The 23765-nt window shown below is 40.2% G+C and overlaps 1 protein-coding gene across 3 annotated transcripts in view; it reads right to left on the reverse strand.

Annotated features, from left to right (window-relative positions):
• The window catches only part of LOC133648433 (disheveled-associated activator of morphogenesis 1-like), a 118384-nt gene that overhangs the window by 10220 nt on the left and 84399 nt on the right, over window positions 1-23765 (reverse strand). For 2 of the 3 annotated variants that reach the window (XM_062044516.1, XM_062044517.1), the window contains exons 3-24: window positions 23300-23389; window positions 14366-14437; window positions 12485-12579; window positions 12055-12388; window positions 11858-11968; window positions 11667-11770; window positions 11514-11580; window positions 11324-11441; window positions 9860-9998; window positions 9722-9780; window positions 9056-9243; window positions 8412-8711; window positions 8202-8309; window positions 7723-7752; window positions 6058-6155; window positions 5732-5816; window positions 5550-5656; window positions 5176-5264; window positions 4934-5102; window positions 4758-4865; window positions 1486-1546; window positions 472-603 (exon numbers count right to left, since the gene is read on the reverse strand). In XM_062044516.1, the coding sequence (XP_061900500.1) occupies window positions 472-603; window positions 1486-1546; window positions 4758-4865; window positions 4934-5102; window positions 5176-5264; window positions 5550-5656; window positions 5732-5816; window positions 6058-6155; window positions 7723-7752; window positions 8202-8309; window positions 8412-8711; window positions 9056-9243; window positions 9722-9780; window positions 9860-9998; window positions 11324-11441; window positions 11514-11580; window positions 11667-11770; window positions 11858-11968; window positions 12055-12388; window positions 12485-12579; window positions 14366-14437; window positions 23300-23389 (2664 nt within the window). The remainder of the gene's footprint in view (window positions 1-471; window positions 604-1485; window positions 1547-4757; window positions 4866-4933; window positions 5103-5175; window positions 5265-5549; window positions 5657-5731; window positions 5817-6057; window positions 6156-7722; window positions 7753-8201; window positions 8310-8411; window positions 8712-9055; window positions 9244-9721; window positions 9781-9859; window positions 9999-11323; window positions 11442-11513; window positions 11581-11666; window positions 11771-11857; window positions 11969-12054; window positions 12389-12484; window positions 12580-14365; window positions 14438-23299; window positions 23390-23765) is intronic. The other variant, XM_062044518.1, reaches the window with a different exon arrangement.

Genomic DNA, 23765 nt, shown 5'->3' on the forward strand with positions numbered 1-23765 from the left:
ATAAAAACCTTCTGTGCCAATAAAGGAACGCGTAAATCAGACCTTGGCGTGTCCGGCTCTCTCCCTAAAAGGACAACCTGCTCAGGTTTCTTCTTGTAAAGGTCTAATGGAGGCTCGATTCTTGTTAAACTTCAAAATGTCTGTCTTTAGTGACGCAGCTGTGTCTAACGCGATGCAGCCATGAAATCTGGTCCTGGTTTGGCTCTTGCACACACGGCAGCGAGCGGGTGACCAGTAAGAAGTCCTGCATGTTAGGAAGCTGCCACGCTTCTGTTCCACTTTTAAGAGTTCTTTGAAAGGTGTCTGAGGATTTTTAACAACTTCTTGACATGTGGCCATATCTAAGAAGAGATTGAGGGCAGCAAAATGGAGACTGCAGAGTTAGCTAACAACAACAATAGCCTATTAGGTACTTTTGTCATTAATGCCTAAATAGTACCTGGTAATAGCGTGCTGTGGACTAGTACTCACCAGGTCTTTGGCCTCTGTAAGAGAGTCCTCTACATCGGAGAAGCTGAAACTAGCCAGGGTGATAAACTGGCTCACCACAGAAACAAACTTGTCGCCCATCTCCTGCGGTCGATTCTTCTGGTACTCCAGCTCCTGGAAATCAAACCAAGAGAGTTTCAATTGTCAACATAGAGCAGAGCTGGGCAAATATTTTGACTCGGGGGCCACATTGAGAGAAAAAAATGTGTCTGGGGGGCCAAAGTGTATGTGTATATAAATTATATGTACACATTTAGCTGTAAAAATCTGCTGTACAGAATGTGTGTTTGGGTCCCTTTTTTTCAGGAATACTAATACCAAAAGTCACAATGTCCAATAAGAGTTCTAAAAACGTTATGACGGACCACCTCAAAAAACGGAATGTAATTTTAAAGTTTTTTATGGAATAGGACACCCAAAATGTACATTAAAATAAAGAAAGTGTGATTTACAATATTAACTATGAACAATAAAACACTGAATATTATTAAAATATGAGCGTCGCTCCTCTTTTACTTCTCAGACCAGGTCCTCGATAGTTGTGTATCTTTTACAATCAAGCAAAACAAAAATGTAAAAAAAACAGCAAAATATGAATGCAGAGTGTAATAAACACCTACAATATGATTTATTATCATGTAAAAAAATTCCGCATCTGTTTCTGACACACACGTTTCGGGGTAGCTGCTCTGAAAATAAACCCCGCCCACTCTGCTTTGTTCCTCGCCTGAGCTGCTGTGACGTAGATTACCGTAATAACTTGTGTAACACCCAAAAGTGCAGATTTCAACCATTGAAATACTTTCTATAGTTCAAGACTTATGGTAATTTAAAAACAGCACTGCACATCATAATGGCGCAACAGGTTTGATGTTAAAGGTCTAAGAAAATTATGTAGAACGTCCGGCGGTCCGGATTGAAAATCTTAACGGGCCGCATTTTGCCCAGATCTGACATATACAAAAACCAGTTCAAAAGCAAAAAAAGATGACATACGCTCTCCACGTTTTTGAGACCGCTCCGCAGGTTGCCGATGTCTTTCTCCAACTCGGTCATGCTGCAGTGCAAAACAGATAAGTTGTCACACAGGGCAGGTTTTTAAGGCAAATAACATTTTTATAATTCAGTACACAACCTGAGATTCTCCCAGCCAATTAGTGAATATAATAATGTTATAATTACATCATAACTTCTCTATTGTTTTTGAGACATGTGTGTGAGTGACAGAAGTAAAGGCTTGCATGGAGAGAAGTCGTTTGGCTCCACCTGTTGATTCACATGTACAAAGCTCTACACCAGGTGTCGATCACAAACTGAGACTGACTCTATTTTTGGTCCCCCGGCTGACAAGCGGCCAGCTGCTCCATACACAGTGTGGAGCTGCTCCCTAAATGAATAATAATCACCTCCATTACTGCATTGTTTTAGTTTCTTAAGTATCATTATCAAGTATGGCAGTGTTTTTCAACCTTTTTAGAACCGAGGCACATTTTTTTTATTGAAAAAATGCGGAGGCACACCACCAGCAGAAAACATTAAAAGAATAAACTCAGTCAATATTGACAGTAAAAAGTAATTCTGGCAAGTTTTGGATATGAATTCAAACCATAACCTCTTGTCTCAAAGTACTGTCACGACCTGTCACATCACGCCGTGACTTATTTTGAGTTTTTTGGTGTTTTCCTGTGTGTAGTGTGTTGCGCTCCTATTTTAGTGGCTTTTTCTGTTTTGTTGGTATTTTCCTGTAGCAGTTTCATGTCTTCCTTGAGCGCTATTCCCCGCACCTGCTTTGTTTTAGCAATGAAGACTATTTCAGTTGTGCGGACGCTATCCTTCTTTGTGTGGACATTGTTGATTGTCATGTCATGTACGGATGTACTTTGTGGACGCCGTCTGCTCCACACGCTGTAAGTCTTTGCTGTCGTCCAGCATTCTGTTTTTGTTTACTTTGTAGCCAGTTCAGTTTTAGTTTTGTTTTCTATAGCCATCCCTAAGCTTCAATGCCTTTTCTTAGCGGCATTCACCTTTTGTTTATTTTTGGTTTAAGCATTAGATACAACGTTTACAAAGCAATTAGCTGCCTGCTGCCACCTACTGATATGGAAGAGTATTACACGGTTACTCTGCCAAGCTCTAGCCAGTACAGACACTCAACAACGGCACATTTGCAGATTATAATTACTGGTTTGCATAAAATATTTTTAACCCAATTAGGTAAAATTACATAATCTCCCACGGCACACCAGACTGTATCTAACGGCACACTAGTGTGCCGAGGCACAGTGGTTGAAAAACACTGAAGTATGGTACTTATTGAAAGGCTAAACCTGTTACACACTGAGAGCAGGCCACGAGCATGCATACTAATAGCTAAGCTAACCGCTAGGCTAGCTTGCAACAAAACCAAGAAATCAGTGCTTAGTACATTTTAATAAGTGTGGATGGAACCATGTTGCAGCAGAAAGTAGGCAGATATTAACATTACATTAACAAGTAGATTAATAAGAGGGAGGATAATATAACAACAACTGTTGGTGTGTCAACAACGTCAGAGTCAATACACGACACATAAGAGAATGGAGAATCTTTCCATAAATTGCTGGTGTCGATAGTCAAAATCAGTGTATAATTGATACAAAAGTTAGATATAATTTTTTATTTTGTCAATAATTTTTATGTCATTTTTGTTAATGTTTACAAACTAGTAATACAAGAGAAGGAACAAGTTTGAATATTGTGTTGATATTGTTAAAATGTCATTAGCACTCACCATATATAAATTGAAAAATTTGGGGTAAATCCATATTTGGTATTGGTACCCGCATTGTAATCGGCAGCATCAAACCTTGATCGGAATACTGTGATATTACTATAATATTTGCAACTTTTTTTTCTTTTAAAGTGATCACAAGTTGCCTCGAAATAACTTAAGAAATACTCTGAAGTAAAAATTTTACATTTCCCTGTATCTTAATGAGTTCTCTATTGAGGATAGTTAAACAAAAACAAGACTGGATTTGATAGAGCACAAATTGCAAATCCTTAGAAATTACATGTGAATGGTAAACGACACTAAGTGAGGACAACAACATTGATTAGTGCACAGATACAATATACAACTATGCATCCATTAAAACAGGGGTGTCAAACTAATTTTAGCTCAGGGGCCGCGTGGAAGAAAATCTGTGCACATGCGGGCTGGACCATTAAAATCATGGCATTAAAACTAGAAAATAAAGACAACTTCAGATTGTTTTCTTTGTCTTACTTTGGCCAAAAATAGAACAAACACATTCTGAAAATATTACACAAAAAATATAGAAAAAAATACTGGCAACGCTAAAGTTTAGATCCATGAAGGAAGGAAGAAAGTGAAGGAATGTTTATAACTGAATACATTTACATATGCATAAAAAATGGTTTTCTTTTGTATTTTTTTTAAGTGAATTAAGTAACGTTTATGACAACCTTTTTCCAAAACACATGACAAAAATATTGGTGCGTGCAAAACAGCAGCAGCAGGCGGCTGTAGCCTGGGGGCCGGTTGTAATACTAATCAAATATCCCGTGGGCCTTGATTTTGACACATAGGCATTAGAACTATAGGATTTGTTCTTTTAAGATAAAACCAGTGTTTGCAGGCATTAATTAAACCATGCCTCTTTTTTTTTATAAGTCTTCGAAGTTGGTAGAGTGGCCGTGCCAGCAATCGGAGGGTTGCTGGTTACTGGGGTTCAATCCCCACCTTCTACCATCCTAGTCACGTCCGTTGTGTCCTTGGGCAAGACACTTCACCCTTGCTCCTGATGGCTGCTGGTTAGCGCCTTGCATGGCAGCTCCCGCCATCAGTGTGTGAATGTGTGTGTGAATGGGTGAATGTGGAAATACTGTCAAAGCGCTTTGAGTACCTTGAAGGTAGAAAAGCGCTATACAAGTATAACCCATTTATCATTTATCATTTTGGACAAAAAAACTGATAAAAGTCATAATGTCATGCCAAAAAGGTAAAATGCTGACACTAACAACAAATAATGATTTTCCTGAAAATACAGTTATCCTTTAAAAAAAATTTTACATGCACATCCGTCATTACCAATTATACAAATTCGACAATGGCATCATCAAAATAAATTATAGTCCAGTGGGAAAAAACTAACACTATCATGAATCAAACTAAAAAGAATATGAGTCATATTAAGTCTAATAATAAGACCACGTAAGAGGTTATCTATGATATGATATGATGTAGTGTTTTAGGCTCCACATACTTGACTTTGGCTGCTTCAGGGATATTCTCCAGGTCGCCCTGAAACCTGAGCACTTTGGGGTACTTCTTCTCCAGGATGGTGATCAAGTAGTGCAGGAGGTTGATATTTCTAGCAACACAGGGGAACATTTCGATGAGTCACATTGTAAACTTGCTGGGTTGAAATGGCGCTCTTACTTGTCGATGCTGGATTTGGTGTCGGCGATCTTGTTGAGAGAAGACACTTTAAAGCCATACGCGTTGCCCCTCTGTCCCTTGTTCATGTAGTTGCCGAAGGCCAGCACCACCTCCAGGAGCTGCTTCAGGTTTCTGCTGTGTAAGACCTCTTTAGAAGCCTTGGTCAAAGCTGAGTCACAAAGAAAAAATGTTAACGTCTGAAGCGGCGGCCTTGTTCATAGAAAGACTCACACTTTGCTCACCTTCAACTTTGGGTTTGATCTCTGCTACCCTCTCTGCAAACTTCTTTTTGAAGTACAAAGACTGCAATCTCTGCTGGTAGTGGTTTATTCTAGAGTCAAAAGTGTACACCAGGGGTACAAAAACAGACATAACTGTCATGACATTGTTGACTAAACTGCAAAGAAAACTAAATTATCATAATACTGGCTCCATTTATTTATGGAGTGTGATTCACAGACAACCGTTGTTTTCCGCTGCAGAGCACCAATCTGTGTCTCTTTGTTTAGCACCGCTGACAAAGAAAAAACACGGCCTGCTGCTTGGCAGCAGACCTAATGTTCTGTGAAGCTGTCACAACAACTGGAGACGGAACGAGAGGGAAGAAAATGCGTACCGGCTCATCTCGTAGAGGAAGCGGTCGGGTTTGGCCATGCGGTCCAGTTCGTGCTTGTGCTCCTCCAAAAGATCCACGTCGCTCTTTTCCGGCACAAATTTTAGCAACTAAATGCCAAAGGAGGTAAATTCAGTCATTTAAGTTCATTAAATGTTTTAGAGAAAAGGTGTTCGTTAACATACCTGCTCCAGCATGTCTTTCGGAAGGTCCTCCTGCTCATCCATGGTAAGGATGGCTCTCTTGATTTCCTCATTGGAAAGCTTCAACCTGCACAAAGCAACCCATCTGTCCATTACTACATTTTTCCTACGCTCTAAAAGAGGCTGTGCTCCTAAATAACTAGTGAGAACCACCCCTCGAATAGACCCTTTACAATGACCAATACTATCATGTGCCATGGCAGAGCAAACATGGCATCTGTAAAGCTTAAAGAGAACATGCTGCTGACGAGAGCACCCGCTGACTCTCTGCAGTGGATGAAATAACCATCCCACCAGCCACTAAGTACCTTGAGAGGAGAATGTTGCAGTTTTGCGCTCGGCGCCCGTCGATGACTGACAGCTCCTTCACCTTTTTGGAGCTCAGCGTGTCGTCCTCTGCCTCTTTCTATCAGGCGAATTGTGACAATAGTGTCAATGAGACAGCGTGACGTTCAAATGTAGTATAATGTCGGTCGGTCGGTCACACACACACACACACACACACACACACACACACACACACACACACACACACACACACACACACACACACACACACACACACACACACACACACACACACACACACACACACACACACACACACACACACAGACTATACAAAAAGGTCACAGGGGAGAACCAAATTACAGGTAAACAAGTACACTCGCTTGCCAATATATTCAATTTTATATATATATATATATGTATATATATATGTATATATATATATATATATATATATATATATATATATATATATATATATATATATATATATATATATATATATATATATATATATATATATATATATATATACACTACCGTTCAAAAGTTAAGACTAGTTTAAAGTTATCTTCATTGAAAAGTACAGTGCTTTTCCTTCAAAAATAAGGACATTTCAATGTGACCCCAAACTTTTGAGCGGTAGTGTGTGTATATATATATATATATATATATATATATATATATATATATATATATATATATATATATATATATATATATATATATATATATATATATATATATATATACATATATATATACATACACACACACATACATGTATATATATATGCAGTACAGACCAAAAGTTTGGACACATCTCATTCACTGCATTTTCTTTATTTTCATGACTATTTACAATGGAGATTGTCACTGAAGGCATCAAAACTATGAATGAACACATGTGGAATGTACTTTAAAAAAAGGATGACATAACTGAAAACATGTCTTATATTCTAGTTTCTTCAAAATAGCCAACCTTTGCTCTGATTACCGCTTTGCACACTCTTGGCATTCTCTTGATGGGCTTCAAGAGGTAGTCACCTGAAATGGTATTCACTTCACAGGTGTGCTTGAAGCTCATCGAGAGAATGCCAAAAGTGTGCAAAGCAGTTATCAGAGCAAAGGGTGGCTATTTTGAAGAAATTAGAATATAAAACGTGTTTTCAGTTATTTCACCTTTTTTTGTTAAGTACATAACTCCACATGTGTTCATTCATAGTTTTGATGCCTTCAGTGACAATCTACAATGTAAATAGTCATGAAAATAAAGAAAACACATTGAATGAGGAGAAGGTGTGTCCAAACTTTTGGCCTGTACTGTATGTGTATGTGTGTGTATATATATATATATATATATATATATATATATATATATATATATATATATATATATATATATATATATATATATATATATATATATATATATATATATATATATATATATATATTCTGTATATGTGAACGAGTGACAGGAAGAAAAGCTGTGGTATGGCGACACATGCTGGTTTTAGACCCTGAATATAACATGGCCTTCTTATTAAGACTTGTTTTTCTTTTATGAATGAACTTTTCCATATTCGGATCAGTACAGTGATTTATTAATTAAAGTGTGTCTTCTAAATTGGCAAGTGAGTTCCCAGACTATATGACTACTATACTTAGGTAAGCACACTCACCTGTTTGTTGCTATTGATCGTAAAGAAGTCCTAAAATGCAGTCGGGAAGCAAGGGAAGATTTAAGCATTCATTAGAATAAGTCAAGCAGTTGCATGATGGCAGCCCAAAACAACACAACACAACACGGCAAATAGTCAAAAGCTCATTCAGCACTCATGAGGCCAGCAGCCAGGTGTGAGTGGATGTGGGGATGATTACACACTTAATGCTTAATGGTAAAGGTGTCTGGTTGATTTTTTATACAAATTAGCCAAAAAAGCTCATGCACATTGTTATGTCCATTGCTAGAAACAGTGTTCAGCATTAGGTGACCTGGCGGAAAGAAATAATTGATGCTTAGTGAATCAAACATGCATGTTCAGTCACGTGTGGCTTTCCATTCAAGTATAGCAAATGGTTAATGATGAAGTAAATCAAATGAATGCCCTAAAACCACACTGATGGTAGCATGTGGTGTAAAAAAATGATGCATCAGTACCTGCTGTCTCTGATAGGCTGAAAATGTTTTTTCAATGTCCTCCAGATCCAGGATTTTGAAAACCTTTGCATCATCCACCTCCATCCAAACGGTGCCTTCAAGTTTATTCTGAGTGGAAGAAAATAACATAATTTTCCATGTCACACTTCAAGTCAAAATGGTGAAAAAGGACCTATAGAGGGAAGTATTTAGACAAGTATATTTCTTCACCTCAGCTAACTTGGACCAATTGAAGGACTTGAGTGGGTTGCACGGCTGCGGAATGTTCTTTCTCTTCATGGAAGGTCCCAGTGGAGCTCCTGGAGGCAGTGGGATGCCTCCTATGGGGGCGCGCCCCAGAGGGGGTGGAGGGCCGCCCGGTGGAGGAGGGGGAGGCGGGGGAGGCATGATGCCACCCGGAGGCGGGGGAGGAGGCGGACACAAGCCAGAGAAGGCAATCGTGTTTGGTACAGGGCCACCGGGGGGTCCTGGGGGCAGAGGGGGTCCGCCTGGGACAACGGCAGCTTGTCTCTGCGAGGAAGAGATTTGATATGTGGTTTAAAACGGATGACAAAACAAGGAAACAAATGATAGAGATGGGCATAATAATCCATTTGGTATTAGAGTGCACTACTTGGCTGATTCCAGCAGAGGCGCTGTTGATTCAGTCGCAAATAGTTTGCTGTTTAAGCAAGAGAAATGTGACGTCAGCTACGATAAGTTGAGCTACATGCAAATGGAAGGCATGGAAGCAGGAGTCCAAAACAATCAGGGAAAGAGTATGCCAACCAATACAATAATGTGATAGCTAATCGATCAAGGATTGTGAGCCGAATGGCCATTCAGAGACATATCAAATATAAAGTTCGACATACTGTGCTGAGTTCGTGGAGCCGTGCTGTGAGTTCGGCCACGTGCTGCTTGACATTCTTGTGCTCGCTGCTCTCCTTCTCCAGTTTCTCTTTCATCTTGTTGAGTGTCTGCATCATGTCCTCCTTCTCTTGCGTCTTGGCGTCACATTCGCGCTCCTTCTTTTCGAATCTCTGCTGTAGCTCGTGGTGCTCTGTGGCAGGAAGTCATCAGTGGAGAAGAATTTTATTTGAAAGCTTGTTTGTTTCTATCATGCCCATTAAGAATCATACCGTACATGCTCTATATACTCATATATAACACATTTTATTTAACTTTAATAATGACTTGGAGCGCATGAAAAAGTAGAAGACCAGCAACAGAACCAATGTTGTAAGAGCAGTGAAGATAAAACTGCGGAGCCAGCATTAACACCGCTGATGAATCCATTATAAAGTACAGCTAGTGTCACTTGCATGAGTTCTTATGTAACCAACCAACATTTTAAGTGCATGCAGATCTAAATAAAATGGATCACTCATCATAATTAAAATACAGTTACTGCCATCTTGTGGGTGTTCATAAAAAATACATTAGTAAGTTGCCAACTGTTACAGATGTTAATGCTGATGTTTTTTGACCACTTGCTTATTACTATGGGATAATTATTGAATAGAGGTTAGGTTATTCACCTTTTCTCATTTTTTCTGCCTGCTCTTTCCACTGTTTGACTTCATTCTCGTTGACTAACCTGAAGGGGACGACACACACAATTAACAAGCTAGGACTCACTCACCTGTCTGCTAAAAAGGAGAAACGTGAGCACTCACATCCGCACTACGTTTTTCACGTTAAAGTTCTCCAGTGGCGTGACATCGGGATCGTGACCTTTGTCATTTTGCAGGACCATCTGCTGGACAATACGGTCGAGCAGCAGCCAGTACTGCACCGTGTTACCGCTCCTCTTGTCTGCAGAGAGAAAAGAAAATACGCATTAGCGTTCATAATGAATGTCAGACATGGTGGCTGTGTCCTTGTAATTTACAGCATGGTGGCATCAATTTTTTTCACATGCTAGCGCGACTAAATGTTATTGCGCATGATACCCTTGACAATTTACTGCTGACAGGTGTTCTGTTATTGATGTTTTGGGTGCCAAGTGTCAGATATCACAGAAGAATACTAAAATGTGACCTAAAGCGGAAGGTTAACATAGGATAGGATAAGACAGGATAGACTTTTCACCACAATGGGGAAATTTTGCGATGCAGATTTTCACATACAGTAGCAAAAGTAAAACACAATGAAAAAATAAAATAAATACATAACTCGCACTAATGATTGCACTATGTGTAGATCAATAATAAAACAAAAACACCATCTTAACACTTGTATGGTACACCAAGAAAACAGGCATATCACAGTAATCACATAAGTGCATTGTAAAGTATTATGGCTGTGGTTCAAAAAGACCTGCAGGCAGCTCCTTCCTGCACTGAGGATGTGAAAGTCTAATGGGAGAAAGTATGTCATGATCTCACATGACAGTTATTGCTTTCTTGTATTTTGTATTATTTCCTGTCCAGCATTCTTATTCTTTGTTGCACTTCCTGTTTGCCTTCATGCTTCTGGTTTGAGCGTTGACTACCTCACCTGTCCCTGATTGGCAATCAGGACACACCTGTCCCTGGTTGCCAATCAGGATGCTTAGAGAGGATCTCACATGACAGTTATTGCTTACTTGTATTTTGTATTACTTCCTGTCCAGCGTTCTTATTTTTTGTTTCACTTCCTGTTTGCCTTCCTGCTTCTGGTTTGAGCGTTGACTACCTAACCGGTCCCTGATTGGCAATCGGGACACACCTGTCCCTGGTTGCCGATCAGGATGCTTAGAAAGGACAGGGCTGGATCATTTTGCTTTGCGCTTTACACATGTGTTCTGTTTGCACGCTTCCCAGCTGCACATTATTGTTTTTTGTGTTTCCCTGATTACAAAGGTCTTTTTTTCCTGCACCTGCCTGACGTCTTTGCATCTCGCAGTCCAGACAAACACCAGAATGTGACAAAGCAACTAATGCAGATGTTTGCTGTCAGGATATTGGACGTACGCCCAACAATCTAATGACTCTAACTCTGAAGAATGAACATGTGCAGTGAAGCCTGGAATCCTGCACTGCCTTATCACAACATACTTATCTTTTTGGACTGAAACCACAGAGAATTAATGTTGTGTTTATTTTAAATGGGGCATCGCCACTTCTATGTTTGATAACAGTGCAGTAGCAAACACTTACGTGGCATTAGGAGGCAGTGATGGAGGATGGACATAAAGTGTGGATATGCGTCAGTATGGTTCATCTTCTTGCGGATGAGTTCAAACACTTGGGTGGCACTCTTGGTGTCGATGTGTACCTGCAGCAGAAGGATACAGTCAGCATGTGTTGTTTTTACTTGTGTTATAAAAGGAAGGTTTCTCTTGCTCACCGACTCAAAACGTTTCGACAGTGCCAGCTCATCATCATTGCGCAGCATCTCAAAGTAGTCTAAATGCCTGCGAAAGGGTAAATATGACGACCTATTCTATGTGCAGACATTCTCTATTTGGACACTTGCCCATCATTGCAGTACTAAGCTCACCTGTCTAACGTGGCGTTTTCATGGGAACGTAGCTTATCGATAACAGGTTGGATTCCCAGCATCAGGAACTCATATCGCAGGTGGATACGGAACTCCAGACTTGTCTGAAAATTAACACAGGAAAAAGAACATTAGAATGACAACACAGCAGTTTTCTAGTGTTAAGGAAAGTGCAGAAACTGCAAAGTCACCTCTCCTGCGCCTTGACTCAGCACTGCATTAATAAAAGACATAATGGCTGTTTTCAAGTTGACCTCATCTCTGTAGCGCCCTGTACTCCGATCCAGATCATTTATAAGTGTCTGTGAAAGAAGACAAGTTATTACGGTGGTTAAATAGCTTTAAAGTTCTACCATATCTATCACCCTGACACCATCCATAGTTGTACCTGAAAGCGCGTCCTCTCGCAGGCAAAGCGCTGGTAGTGCAGCATGGCCTCCAGGATCTTCTTGTGGCCTCCTGGGACCAGGCAAACAGCACCCATGATCTCAAGCACGGCCACCTTGGTCTTGACATTCTCCGTGGCCAGGCTCTGGGCGATGATATTGATGCTCTCTGTGTGTGAGAGCACGTGGGCGCGGCCCTGAGAGTTGTTCATCAGTGCTTTGATGCAGCCGATTAGCGACGTGTGGATCTGCGATTCGGTGGTCTCGTAGTCCATGTTCTTCAGGAAGTTGAGGATGCATGTCAGGCCGTCCACGTCAATGAAGCGGGTCACAAACCTGAAGAAGAAGGCAAACCAACCACTTAATCACCTCTGTTCAATAAGTCATGTGCATAATAATGTGAGGAATCAAGGTAATTTAATTGATGTCTACCTCATCGGTTGTGTCCTTAGAGCCGTCTTCAAGCTCTCTATGGTTTTATTCCTCTCCTCCTCATCTTCCTTCTCCAGAGCAAGAAGAGTCTTTCTCTTTGGAACACAAAGCATAAGCATATACGTTACAATAAAAACTGGGGGTTTTCAATAGTTCTCACTGTAGGAACTGAAAAGTCTACCCCAGAGCAGCTGTGTCTACAAATGTAGCTTACCACCATCATGACTGTGGAGTGAATAAATACTGAGTTCTTAGTGTAAAGCGCTTTGAGTCCCTACAAAATCTAATCTAATCCATAAAAATATATTGTGTGTCCTTTTAAACATAACTCAAGTTAGTGTACAAAGTTTGAAAAATATATTTTTCTGAATTTTTGTCAAGTTGCTCCCACTTTAAAGAACAGCTTAAAGGGGAGGTGCACTTTTTTTAAAATTATGCCTATCGTTCACAATCATTATCATCCTAAAGATGATAAAAAATGATGTGGTTAATGGTGTCAGAATTGTAGCCTTCTAAAAGAACTTCAAAACCCTCCACCAACAATTTATATACACACTTCAAGCCTATGTATAATGTAGTAACAGACAGGTTCATAACAATATGTACATTTTTACAATATTTACCATATTTTGATCATTTTAAGCATTGCCGCAACTAATTTATTCGGCGCATTTATTTCTGTTTCCATAGCAGCGCACTTCTGACTTCCTGGCAATAAATGTGTTGTTTCTACTTCCGGAAACAAACGCGAGTGTGTTGTTATCATGGCAGACTTGGTAACAGACAAAGAAGACGACTATTTTTGGACAAATATAACCACAACCTTTTGTGAATCCTCCGTATATTCAGCTTAAAAAAGATAAGGATCTTTTTGATGCTGAATATACGCAGGATGAACTGCTGCTTATAGAAGCAAGCACAAACAGAGAGTAAAACGTTGGCGCAGACGGAAGCCGAGAGAGTGAGGTCAACGTGACTTTGACGCTGTAAATATGGAGCCAAGCTATTTCGACATAAATGGAGAGCTTACCCCAAATCAACTGGAAACGTCCCCAGCCAGCTGGACCAAACAAACAACTGTCCATCGAGTGAGTCACTTTAATATTGATCATGATACACGCAGCACATCATGTGTGTTATTACAACTACAGCACATATTCTCTTGACTTAGCTGTGTACAAACAAAACATGAAATGTGGGTAAATACTTAACAGATATTGTAATATGGTTGTTCATGTTTTTCAGTCAGTAGAGATGTGTCCTATCGCATTGTGTTGTGCATTACAAACTCAAACGCGATTCGAGTGCTGACGTGGAAGCTAGCTTATCTCTCGCTGTAGTAGCTCACAGCTAATATTGTAGCATGCCAATGTGTTAGTACGCTATCAAAAGATGTTTGTTCGCTCTTTCAATAACAATGTCGCTACATCGAGGTTATTATACAGATTATAGAACATAAATGAAGAATCGTTCATGTTTTTTTAATGCATTTTTAAAGTGATTTAGAGGCAGAATGGATTGCTCCCATTAGCAGCATTGCTAGCCACATAGAACAAGCCAATTTTTACGTTAGAATTTTTAAAAAATTATTTTTGTCTTCTTGTGTCTCGTAAGTATTTTAAACATTAGGCAACATTTTTGCAGTTCCCCTTAAAATAAAGCCTAAACAAGATTATTATTACCATCCATGATCCAAATGTGATTTGTTATTTTTTAAATGACATCATCTTTAAAAAAAAAGGCAGGAAAACCTCTTGGACAAGGTGGAGGAATATCCAATTCACACGTATGAAACCTCAGAGGAGGGTTTCCGCCCAACTGTAATGAGCTATTTTACAACCAGTGATGAAAATAAAAAAAGTTCATGTTATGATGACTTACAGCTGCCATCGAATTAAGTTGATCGATGTAGTACTCTGGCCAGCTAGTTGCACTTTTGTTCTCTTCTTGCTCCTGAAAACAAAAAGGAAAGACACTGTGTGTAAGACCACATAGACAAGTTTGCAACATAAGGTTGACGCATGGCCAAAATCTAAAAAGTCTGGTGACACAGTTCTCTGAGAAGTTAGCGTTGCACAGCTGGAAGCACGGCTGCTTGAGAAAATCAGCAAAGATTAGGAAATGAACGTGGATTGAGGACAAGGCTTCCTGCTGATATTCTTGCTTTAAACCTTCAAAGCACCTTAGTGGACCGAACATGTTATATTCTGATTATTTAATCATTTCGATTCGTAATGTAATGTAAACATTTTTTTTTTGTATTATAATAGAATTTGGTCTCCTTGACATAGACATATTTTTGATTTGACCGTTTTGTGACCAAAGGGTGAATAGTTTTTTGGGAATAAACTCTCATTAACCCCACATAATAATGCAAAAACAATCAATTGTTTACTAAGTCAAGGCTCTAATGACCTCATCACAAATACATATTCCGCTTTGCAACTATTTTCGGAAAATATTCCATGTTTTTTTCATTGAAAAAACAAGGGTTCTTATGTCAACATAGGCATAAAAACATTTTTTCTAAAATGTGAAGTCGTAGTGAGTAAAGTTTTTTAGAACACTTTTATTACACTTTTATGAGAGACCGTTTTGGGACCGAAGGCTAACAAGTGTAACTTCATTTGTGAACGTCTGCATTACTAGTGGAAAAAATAAAACATGGATTGAGTGATTTAGCTCTCTCTGTAAAGGAGACTTGGCGTGCACATAAAAGGCCCCTGGCTTGCGATCCTACTTCATGCACCATTAAGCGCAATCCAAGCTGTGAGCCTCACACACTAATTGCGCGTCAGTTCATAAAGCGTTCCTGCTGAGACCCTGCCTAGACGCTCCCACAGAAAGAACAGCTTTTTTTTGGCTGGTCTGCTTGGAGGAAGTGACAGCGAGGGAGGTGTTCTGACCCAGGCCCTGCGTCCAACTTGCCGCCAGTGCCAAGGCCGAACGGGGTGGGAGCTGGAAGAGTGTAATGGAACAGATGCAAAGGTGGGAACACTTCCTTTAGCAACATGAGGAGTTCATGTTTCATTGGAGAGGTCAAACCTTAAGCACAGTGAGTGATGTTTTCTGCACTTAAGCTCATGGAGAAGGAGCCAAGTGGGAAGTGTATTCCGGTATAATTTACTTTTGGAGATGCATTAGCAAGCAGAAACAAAGTCAGTTAGTTAGGGGTGGCCTCTGTCCGTTCACAAGTAGGTCTTTATGAACAGTACATGGGTCTGCTACACAGGAAGCATACATATCTCTAACAGCTTCCAATCTTCTGTGAAGGCTTGTACACGTTTTGGGCATACAGTATGATTTGCAGTGCCACTTTTCCACTGCACAGTACTGGCTTTAGTCGCTTTGGATGTACTTCATGGGAAACCACGCTGCATTGGACACATCAGACGGACGGGGCTGGTAAAGAACAACAATGGAGGTGGTCACGTGTATTTACTCATTAGCATGTTGGCCACAGCAAGAAGACATGTTTTTTTAAATCTGATTTTAAATGTAAAAAAAAAGAAGGAGATGGTGTCACGGCGCATGCGCAATCCCGCATGTCATCTGCTGCAAGCGCAGCCGGCAGCTGTGCTGAAAGCGCACCGGTACACGCCCGTGCTCGCTCTTCCCGCATTGCTGCCACGCGCCTGCAAGCAATCTGCAATCAGCGCACCTGGGTCTGATGAGGGCAGACGGCATAAAGACCAGCGTACCCGAAGATCCAGTGCCAGAACGTAGTTCACTCTCTGTAGTAAGCGTCCCGTCCCTGGCTTCCCTTTGCGTACCTGCTCTCTCTGTGCTTTCCCCATGCCCGTGTCTTATGTCCTCTGTGTTCCCCGCAGTGTTCCCCCTGTTTCCCGTGATCGATCTGTGTGCCTCGACTTCCCACTGAATTCTGGACTGCCTCCCTCGAGCCTCGACCCCTGCTAGGACACGGACCTCGTTGCCTCTCTCCAGCCCCCGATCACTCGCTTGCCCACGGACTGTCTTCTCGCCTTGCCCCTCTGGTCTGACGAAGGATTCATCCAACACGCACTTACAACAAACTCTGGTAACATTTACATCGTCTTGCACCATTCACGTGTACGTATACATCATCTTCAGTTTCAATAAACCTATTGAACTGATCCCTGCCGTTGCGTCGTCTCCTTCCCCCGTCGTACGTAACAGATGGTTTTTGATCCCAAATCTGTGGGGATCACAGCCCGATCGTTATCCATGGGGAGAGAGTGGAGCAGGTGTCCTCCTATAAGTACTCGGGTATTTGTTTTGATTCCCAGTTAACTTGGGCCAACCAAGTTGACTCTGTTTGCTCCCGTATTAACCAGCGTTTGCACTTTCTAAGGAGGCTCAGGGTCCACGGTGTGGCAAGCAACATCACGATGTTGTTTTATAAGGCAAACATTGAATCTGTCATCCGTTATGGCATCTCCACATGGTTTGGAAATCTGGCTGTCAAACTCAAAACCCAACTTCAAAACCTTATCAAGAGGGCTGGTAAAATAATTGGCATGCAGCCCCCTTGTTCCCCTCAAGAAATATTCGACAAGACCGTGAATCACCCGCGACCCACACCACATACTGTACTTCATAGTGAAACTGTGTTGATGCCAAATGGTCAATGGTACAGAACAGCAACATACAAACTCAACAGGTATTGATTTTCCTTTGTCCCACTGGCAATCAAATCACTTAACAACAGAAAACTACTGTAATAACCGGATGCAATAATAAAGAGTGCAATATTGGGATAGTGCAATACGGGAGGTGTGCAACACGGGGGGGAGTGTAATGTGTGATCTCATAACTAACTAATATACCTGCACACTGTTCACTGTCGTCACTGTATTGTCGGATGAACTGTATATACTGTATGTATGTATGTTTGTATGTATGTAATGTATGTAAAACGCTGTGTCTTGATGTCCAAGACAAATTTTTCCTCGGAGACAATAAAGTTTATTATTATTATTATTATCCGAGAGGTGACTGAGGCCAGCAAGAAAAGAAAGATGAGGAGCGTAGTAGTGTAGCAGCAGGGTAATGTAACGTTGGCATGTCTGTTTATTCTTGTCGTTTGTAGCCACGTATCCTCTTGTTGGACAAATTAGAGACTAACAGTGGTTTACAGAACAAGAAACCGTACCTCATAATACCTGCTTTTGTAAAAGGAAAAGTCCCACTAGCAAGTAGAACCGAGCTGATTAGGTACCGTGCAGTGCAGTGTAGTTTCTCCCAAAGTTTTTTGATAATGTTCTTCCAAACCAAACTCTTTTACTCATTCTTTTAAAGACATTGCTTTGTGTGTTGCTTCAAAGAACAGAAAAAAAATGGCCTTTTATGTCCGACTCATCCCTTCACGCTTCATCCCTCCATCTGATAAGCCTACACCTGTGCAAGCGAATCCTTCCTGTTTGCTCTGGACCGCCAATGTATTTCTTTTTCCTCCCTTTTCATTGCACACTTTGAGTTCCAATGATGCATTTATCTGTTTGGATGCGGGCCAAGGTCCTGCTGCCGACTCAGCTTTATCGATGTTATTTTGTCACCACCCACTAACCCCCACATAACAGGTCAATACCCCACTATTATACAAGCACAGGGTTTCGCCACGCTTTTGTTGGAGCTTTATTTCCAAAATGTTCTATTGAGCTATTTTTGGCTGCAGTATGCGTTATAATGAGGCCGCTATCTGGGGCGCGGGAGAAACGGCAGCATACTTTTTCCATGAGCTGATGGCTGAGATGAGACACTACGAGATAACAGACCACACACTGAAGACCTAGCAAATTAGAAATGGGTGTATGACTACTATATAAGGGTTTGTTTAAGGCGCTGACAATGAAAGAAGGTGAGCCAGCAGAAGCCATGAAAACATTTGACATTGGGGAACCACAAGTGAGGAAACAGTCTTTGTGTGCTCAACGCTGGGTGACATAACATTGTAATACTCCTAAATGGGTGATTCAGGATGCGTCATTCAGCAAAAATTAGCTATAAATGCATCAACACAACTCAGCTGACAAAGAGAAATTAAGAATGACATCAACATATCTCATCTCCTTTTTTCCAACCCACAAACTCAGCTAGCCGTAGGCGAGGTTCCAAGACGGCGTCTGACTAACACACCTTACGAGTGTAACATCGATGACCGTATGGAGGTGCGCTCACGGCGATGTGGGGACTAGCCGGAGGATCTCAAGCGAAGCCTGAGAAAATAGGCGTGATGAGGTCGCAGTGATATCAGCGTGATCTCTAATTTAAAACAGGCTGGGTATTTAATAAAAAAACTACCAGGATACATGATGGGAAACAAAGAGGCTAGTGTTTTTACAGCTTGACCCATTCTCTGGAGGGAAAAGTCAGGATGTCTCGTCTCTCGCTTTACTGCCAGATCAGCGTTTTTATCACCAAAGTTGTAAAGAATTGACAAAAACTACCGGTGAAATGTGACTCAATCTTAGTGTGCCCCAACTTTAGAGTGTTTTGAGATAAGAGCTGTCTCGTGGCTAATTGCTATGCTCTAAATTGCAAGCAAAAGTTTGAGTTACAAGCATCCCCGCCATTAGTTGGTATAGCAAATGTCACAGTGAACTCTGTAAGATCTGCCCGAAACATCTGGCCTTACTCAGTAACATTACCTTATAGCTAGAGATTGACATTACTTTGTTATCCAACCATGGGAAGAAAGTGAGTGTTGAGAACAGTGCTATGACGAAGAAGCGGATAATATTTATTGAATTAAATTGTTTGGTTTTTTTTAAAACATGACTAAGCATTAATTAAAGCAATGCTTCAATTTAATTTACCAAATGCAAATATCAGGTTTCCTTTGCAGTGGTGTCGAACTGCACAGCACCATACTGTGAAGTTTTTGTAATATTGCATCCTTTTGATTGTGCATGACCGCGTCGAGACAGGATATCCTACATATGCACACCGACAGCCTTGACAAACAATGTCGTGTATAAAAAGGAAGAGTGCAGGCGGCTGTGTTTTCCTACATGTGAGGAGTGAAAGGGAAAGCACATGGAAAACATGTAATTGCTTAAACAAGACAGTAAATGTTTGCTCTGTTTTAAGTGTTAATAGCTGTGGGCAAATGATGTCACGCTTTTTACATCTACAGTACATAATCCTTTGAGTGTTTATAAAAATAAAAATACCTGTACTCCATGATACGGGAGTGGTGTAATTCCCACTTTGGGGGGAATGTTTGAAATGTTATGAGATATGTACTGTATGTGGTTTTGGTATTATCGATAAAAGCTGACGGACGGTGTAAACACCAGGGAGGTCGCCTGAGAATCTCTGCTCCTCATCACAGAAGCTGATATAGGAATGTTGCTGATAAAAACTGAAAACAAAACAAAAAACAACAAAGAGAATGTGTTCCCCCTCTTTTAATTCATGCATGTTCTATCTGCCACTGACATGTGCCTTTCAAACTGCTAAAATTACCAATATAAACCGTATTTTTCGGACTATAAGGCGCACTTAAAATCCTTTCATTTTCTCAAAATTCGACAGTGCGCCTTATAACCCGGTGCGCCTAATGTACGGAATAATTCTGGTTGTGCTTACAGATTTCAAAGCAATTTTATTTGGTACATGGTGAAATGATAAGTGTGATCAGTAGCCGAGAGCTCAAACCACTTGTAAACGTTTTTGTGTGTCTGTATGCGGAGTAAAACTATGGAACAAACTGGACTTCCAACACAAGCAATGCCAAACTATTAATCGATTTGAACTATTATACAAACATGGGGTCTGGTTCAAATATAGAGATGAGGGTCTTTAATTTGACCTGCTGTTGTACTCTGTCTCAAAGTGTTAACATGTGCTCAATGTTTCCTTACCATTATTGCTATGTTGTCTATTACCATTATTGCTATGTTGTCTATTACCATTGTTGGTATATTCATTATTCCTACATTGTTGATACAAATTATTGTTACAGTGTAATAATTATTGTTACCTGTGGAAATGCCACTATGATACAACATCTGTATTATAATCCTTGAACAAAGTAAGAATGAAACTCATGTGAATAATCACTGAATGGAGAACTGGGGGTGGGATTAAATAAGTTATCTTCTTCCCACTCCCTTTCAGGCTAAACTGGACAATCATGCACTATATTAATTTATTTTATTATGTTTTGTCAACTTGTACTTCTTTTTGTCATTGCCTGAAATAAATAAATAAATGAAAAATAAATGAAATTAATGAATGGTAGTCACACATAAGAGATACGTGTAGACTGCAATATGACGCAAGTAAACAACACCAAAACGTTAAAATGTTCCATTGAGAATATATAACATTATACATGGTGCTCAAAAATCTGTCAAAATGTTTTAGTACGACTTTGGTAAGCTATGAAGCCGCACGGCTTGATGGATTGTCGGAGCAATACGGCTACCGTAGTCAGATGTACTGTATTATAGAGGTGTGTGTATAAGGACTGTAAAAAGGCACCTATTAGCTGACATATAATCTATTTTTGCAATATTATGCAAAACCAACCTTCTGGTACCTGCTGATGTGTATTTGGGATCTGCATAAGTCCTGATAATTTGATAAGCTTCTTCTTGTTATGGGACATTCATCCTCTGCTGTTGCCATTTCTAATATAACGTAGCGTAAAGTTCTTACTTATATCTGTCAGTAGACTCACTATGGAAGCGCTAAAATCTACTGGTGTAGTGCCATCCATTTTCTACCGCTTGTCCCTTTTTGGGGTCGCGGTGGGTGCTGGAGCCTATATCAGCTGCATTTGGGTGGAAGGCGGGGTACACCCTGGACAAGTCGCCACCTCATCGCAGGGCCAACACTGGTGTAGTGGGTTTACATAATTCACCCACGGAACTTTAGTTATTAGAGAGTTCTGGTCGGAAGGTTTTTCACGGGACACATTTCCTGCATTGTTGTTGCACTAGTGAGCCACGGATGAGGAGATGCTGCTCCGTTATTGATTTAAGTCAAGTCAGAGTTTCACTAAAACAGTTGGCTCCATCTTTTGACACTTCTTCCACTCCCGTCCTTGCACGCTACACTGCTACAACAAAGATGACGGGGAGAAGATAATGTCGAAGGTTAGCCACGTAAATAAGACCAACCACTAAACGGCGCATCCTGAAGTGACTGTCAGTAAGCGACTTGAAGATGGTCTGTAAAACATAATCTACAGTGTTTCCCACACATTCATTTATTTGTGGCGGCCCGCCACGAAAGAATTACGTCCGCCACAAATTTAAAAAAATAAATAAAACATTTAAAAAAATAAAAAATAAAAATAACAATTTAAACATTTTTTTAAATTTTTTTTTGTCCTCTCCAGCTTCTCAGGCAAATCATATAGTTGATGTAGATGCCCATATCGGCTGTTCAGATTTATTTTACAAAAGAGAAGTGTAGGATACTTCTCTTGTTGCCTTATTTGTATTTGACTTTATTAAATGTATTTATATTAGAAACACAACATGTGTATATAACAAAGGGTGCAAAGTCTGCAGGCAGTAGGAAACACATGGTTAAGTGTAGGGAGTAAAACTGATGGCAGTCTAAAGTTCAAGATTTTTGGAGCTCTTTGTTCAGTGGATCAGATGTTTGATGAAGCTCTGTGTCTATCTACCACCACTACTGTTTTCTGTTTATTTGTTACTGACTGTGGCAGGACACCTCTGCCACTGTTTCACTTTATGTTGCTGGTAAATAATATGGTTGTAGTATTAGGCTAAAGTTAAATTATTTAGTATGCACTAATTAAAGGGGCAGAGCTTTGAGACATTTTAGCTTTTATATTTTATAAGATATATTTTTTGTAAGAACCACAATTAATAAATATAATTCAGTGAATAACTTATTGTTCAAATCTGTATATAAATATGTACATAAAGTGTTGTAATTATATTGTAAAATGGATGGATGGATGGGCGTTTAACACAAAACTGTTATTATTAATTAGTAAGTATACATTTTTTTAGCCTTTTTAGAGAAAATCAAATCATTGTAGTACATTATGCAAATTACTTGATGTCTTGGTGACCACGCCCATAGCCACGCCCCCACCGCCACAGGTATCTTGGCAGTTTATGGGAAACACTGATCTATGCAACATTTTCATCATAATATGACCCCTTTAATGCACCTTATAATCAGGTGCGCCTTTTGTATGAAAATAGACTTGAATAGACTTGCTCATTGGCATTGCGCCTTATAACCCGGTGCGCCCTATGTTTCGGAAAATACGGTAATAAATACAAAGCATAATTCTTTAATATTTCCTACATTTGAGTGCTTTTGTTAAAAGCAAAAATAAATCAATATTCCATAAGTCCAGATGCCACAATCAATCGAGGAATACTGCAAAGATGGGTAGCAAAGTTTCTTTGATCTACCTTTTAGGAAACCACTTAGAGAAAAAGCCTTTGGATGGCTCAGCTCGGAAGCTGCATGCGGCATCGAACGCACCAGGAAGGAGACACGCAAACAAAAACAATGGAGAAGAGTTTGGCTGCTGCCCTTAATATGAGACAAATTTCCTCCATAAGGTCACTGAGGGCGGCAAAGAAACATGTACCGCAGCAAAGTGGAGACATTGGAATATACTACTGCAGCGTCAAGAGTTTTTGTCATTTCTTGATCCTTGAATATTGCGGCGATGACAAATATGCGCCACCAAAGTGTGACCAGCAGTGGTTTGACTCAGCTTGGCACATTTGGAACCTATGCAGTAACTTAAAAATAGTGCCAGTTTTTGCAAAAGAAGAGTGGCCATGCAGTGGGAAAAGGACATACAGTATGTAATGGATAGAAATGTACCTTCTTTTTGCTGCAGTAGATCTGCCATTTTTTCTCAGCCGGCAGGGCAAACATGGCTTCCCGGTGCTTCTCTGTGAGGTCCAGCTCGTCCTGCAAAAAAAAAAATATATAAGATGGTTCTAAAACTTTGAGGAGGCTGTAAGAGAAGGGACACATTGTTGTAATCAAGAAGTATTTCCCTCGATGTCTGCAAGACATCAGTACAAGTTGCTACGGCGCTAGTCTTCTTCCATTAAACACATAGCGATGCCATTTGATGACCTCATCCTTCATTGGTAATATCTTAATTCAGCTGTAATGTAGTCATTATGTTGTGGCGTTACAATGGGCTTGGGTTTTAACATAGTTGGAACACTGATTTAGATTATTCAATAGTAGAAAGAAAGAAAAAAATCCATCAGTTTTTTCCTTCAAACAAAAGGCATATGACCGCAACCAACGCGTTCCTGTGTCAGTTTGTGCTTCA

This window comes from Entelurus aequoreus, linkage group LG04, assembly GCF_033978785.1.
Source record: "Entelurus aequoreus isolate RoL-2023_Sb linkage group LG04, RoL_Eaeq_v1.1, whole genome shotgun sequence".
Lineage (NCBI taxonomy): Eukaryota > Metazoa > Chordata > Actinopteri > Syngnathiformes > Syngnathidae > Entelurus > Entelurus aequoreus.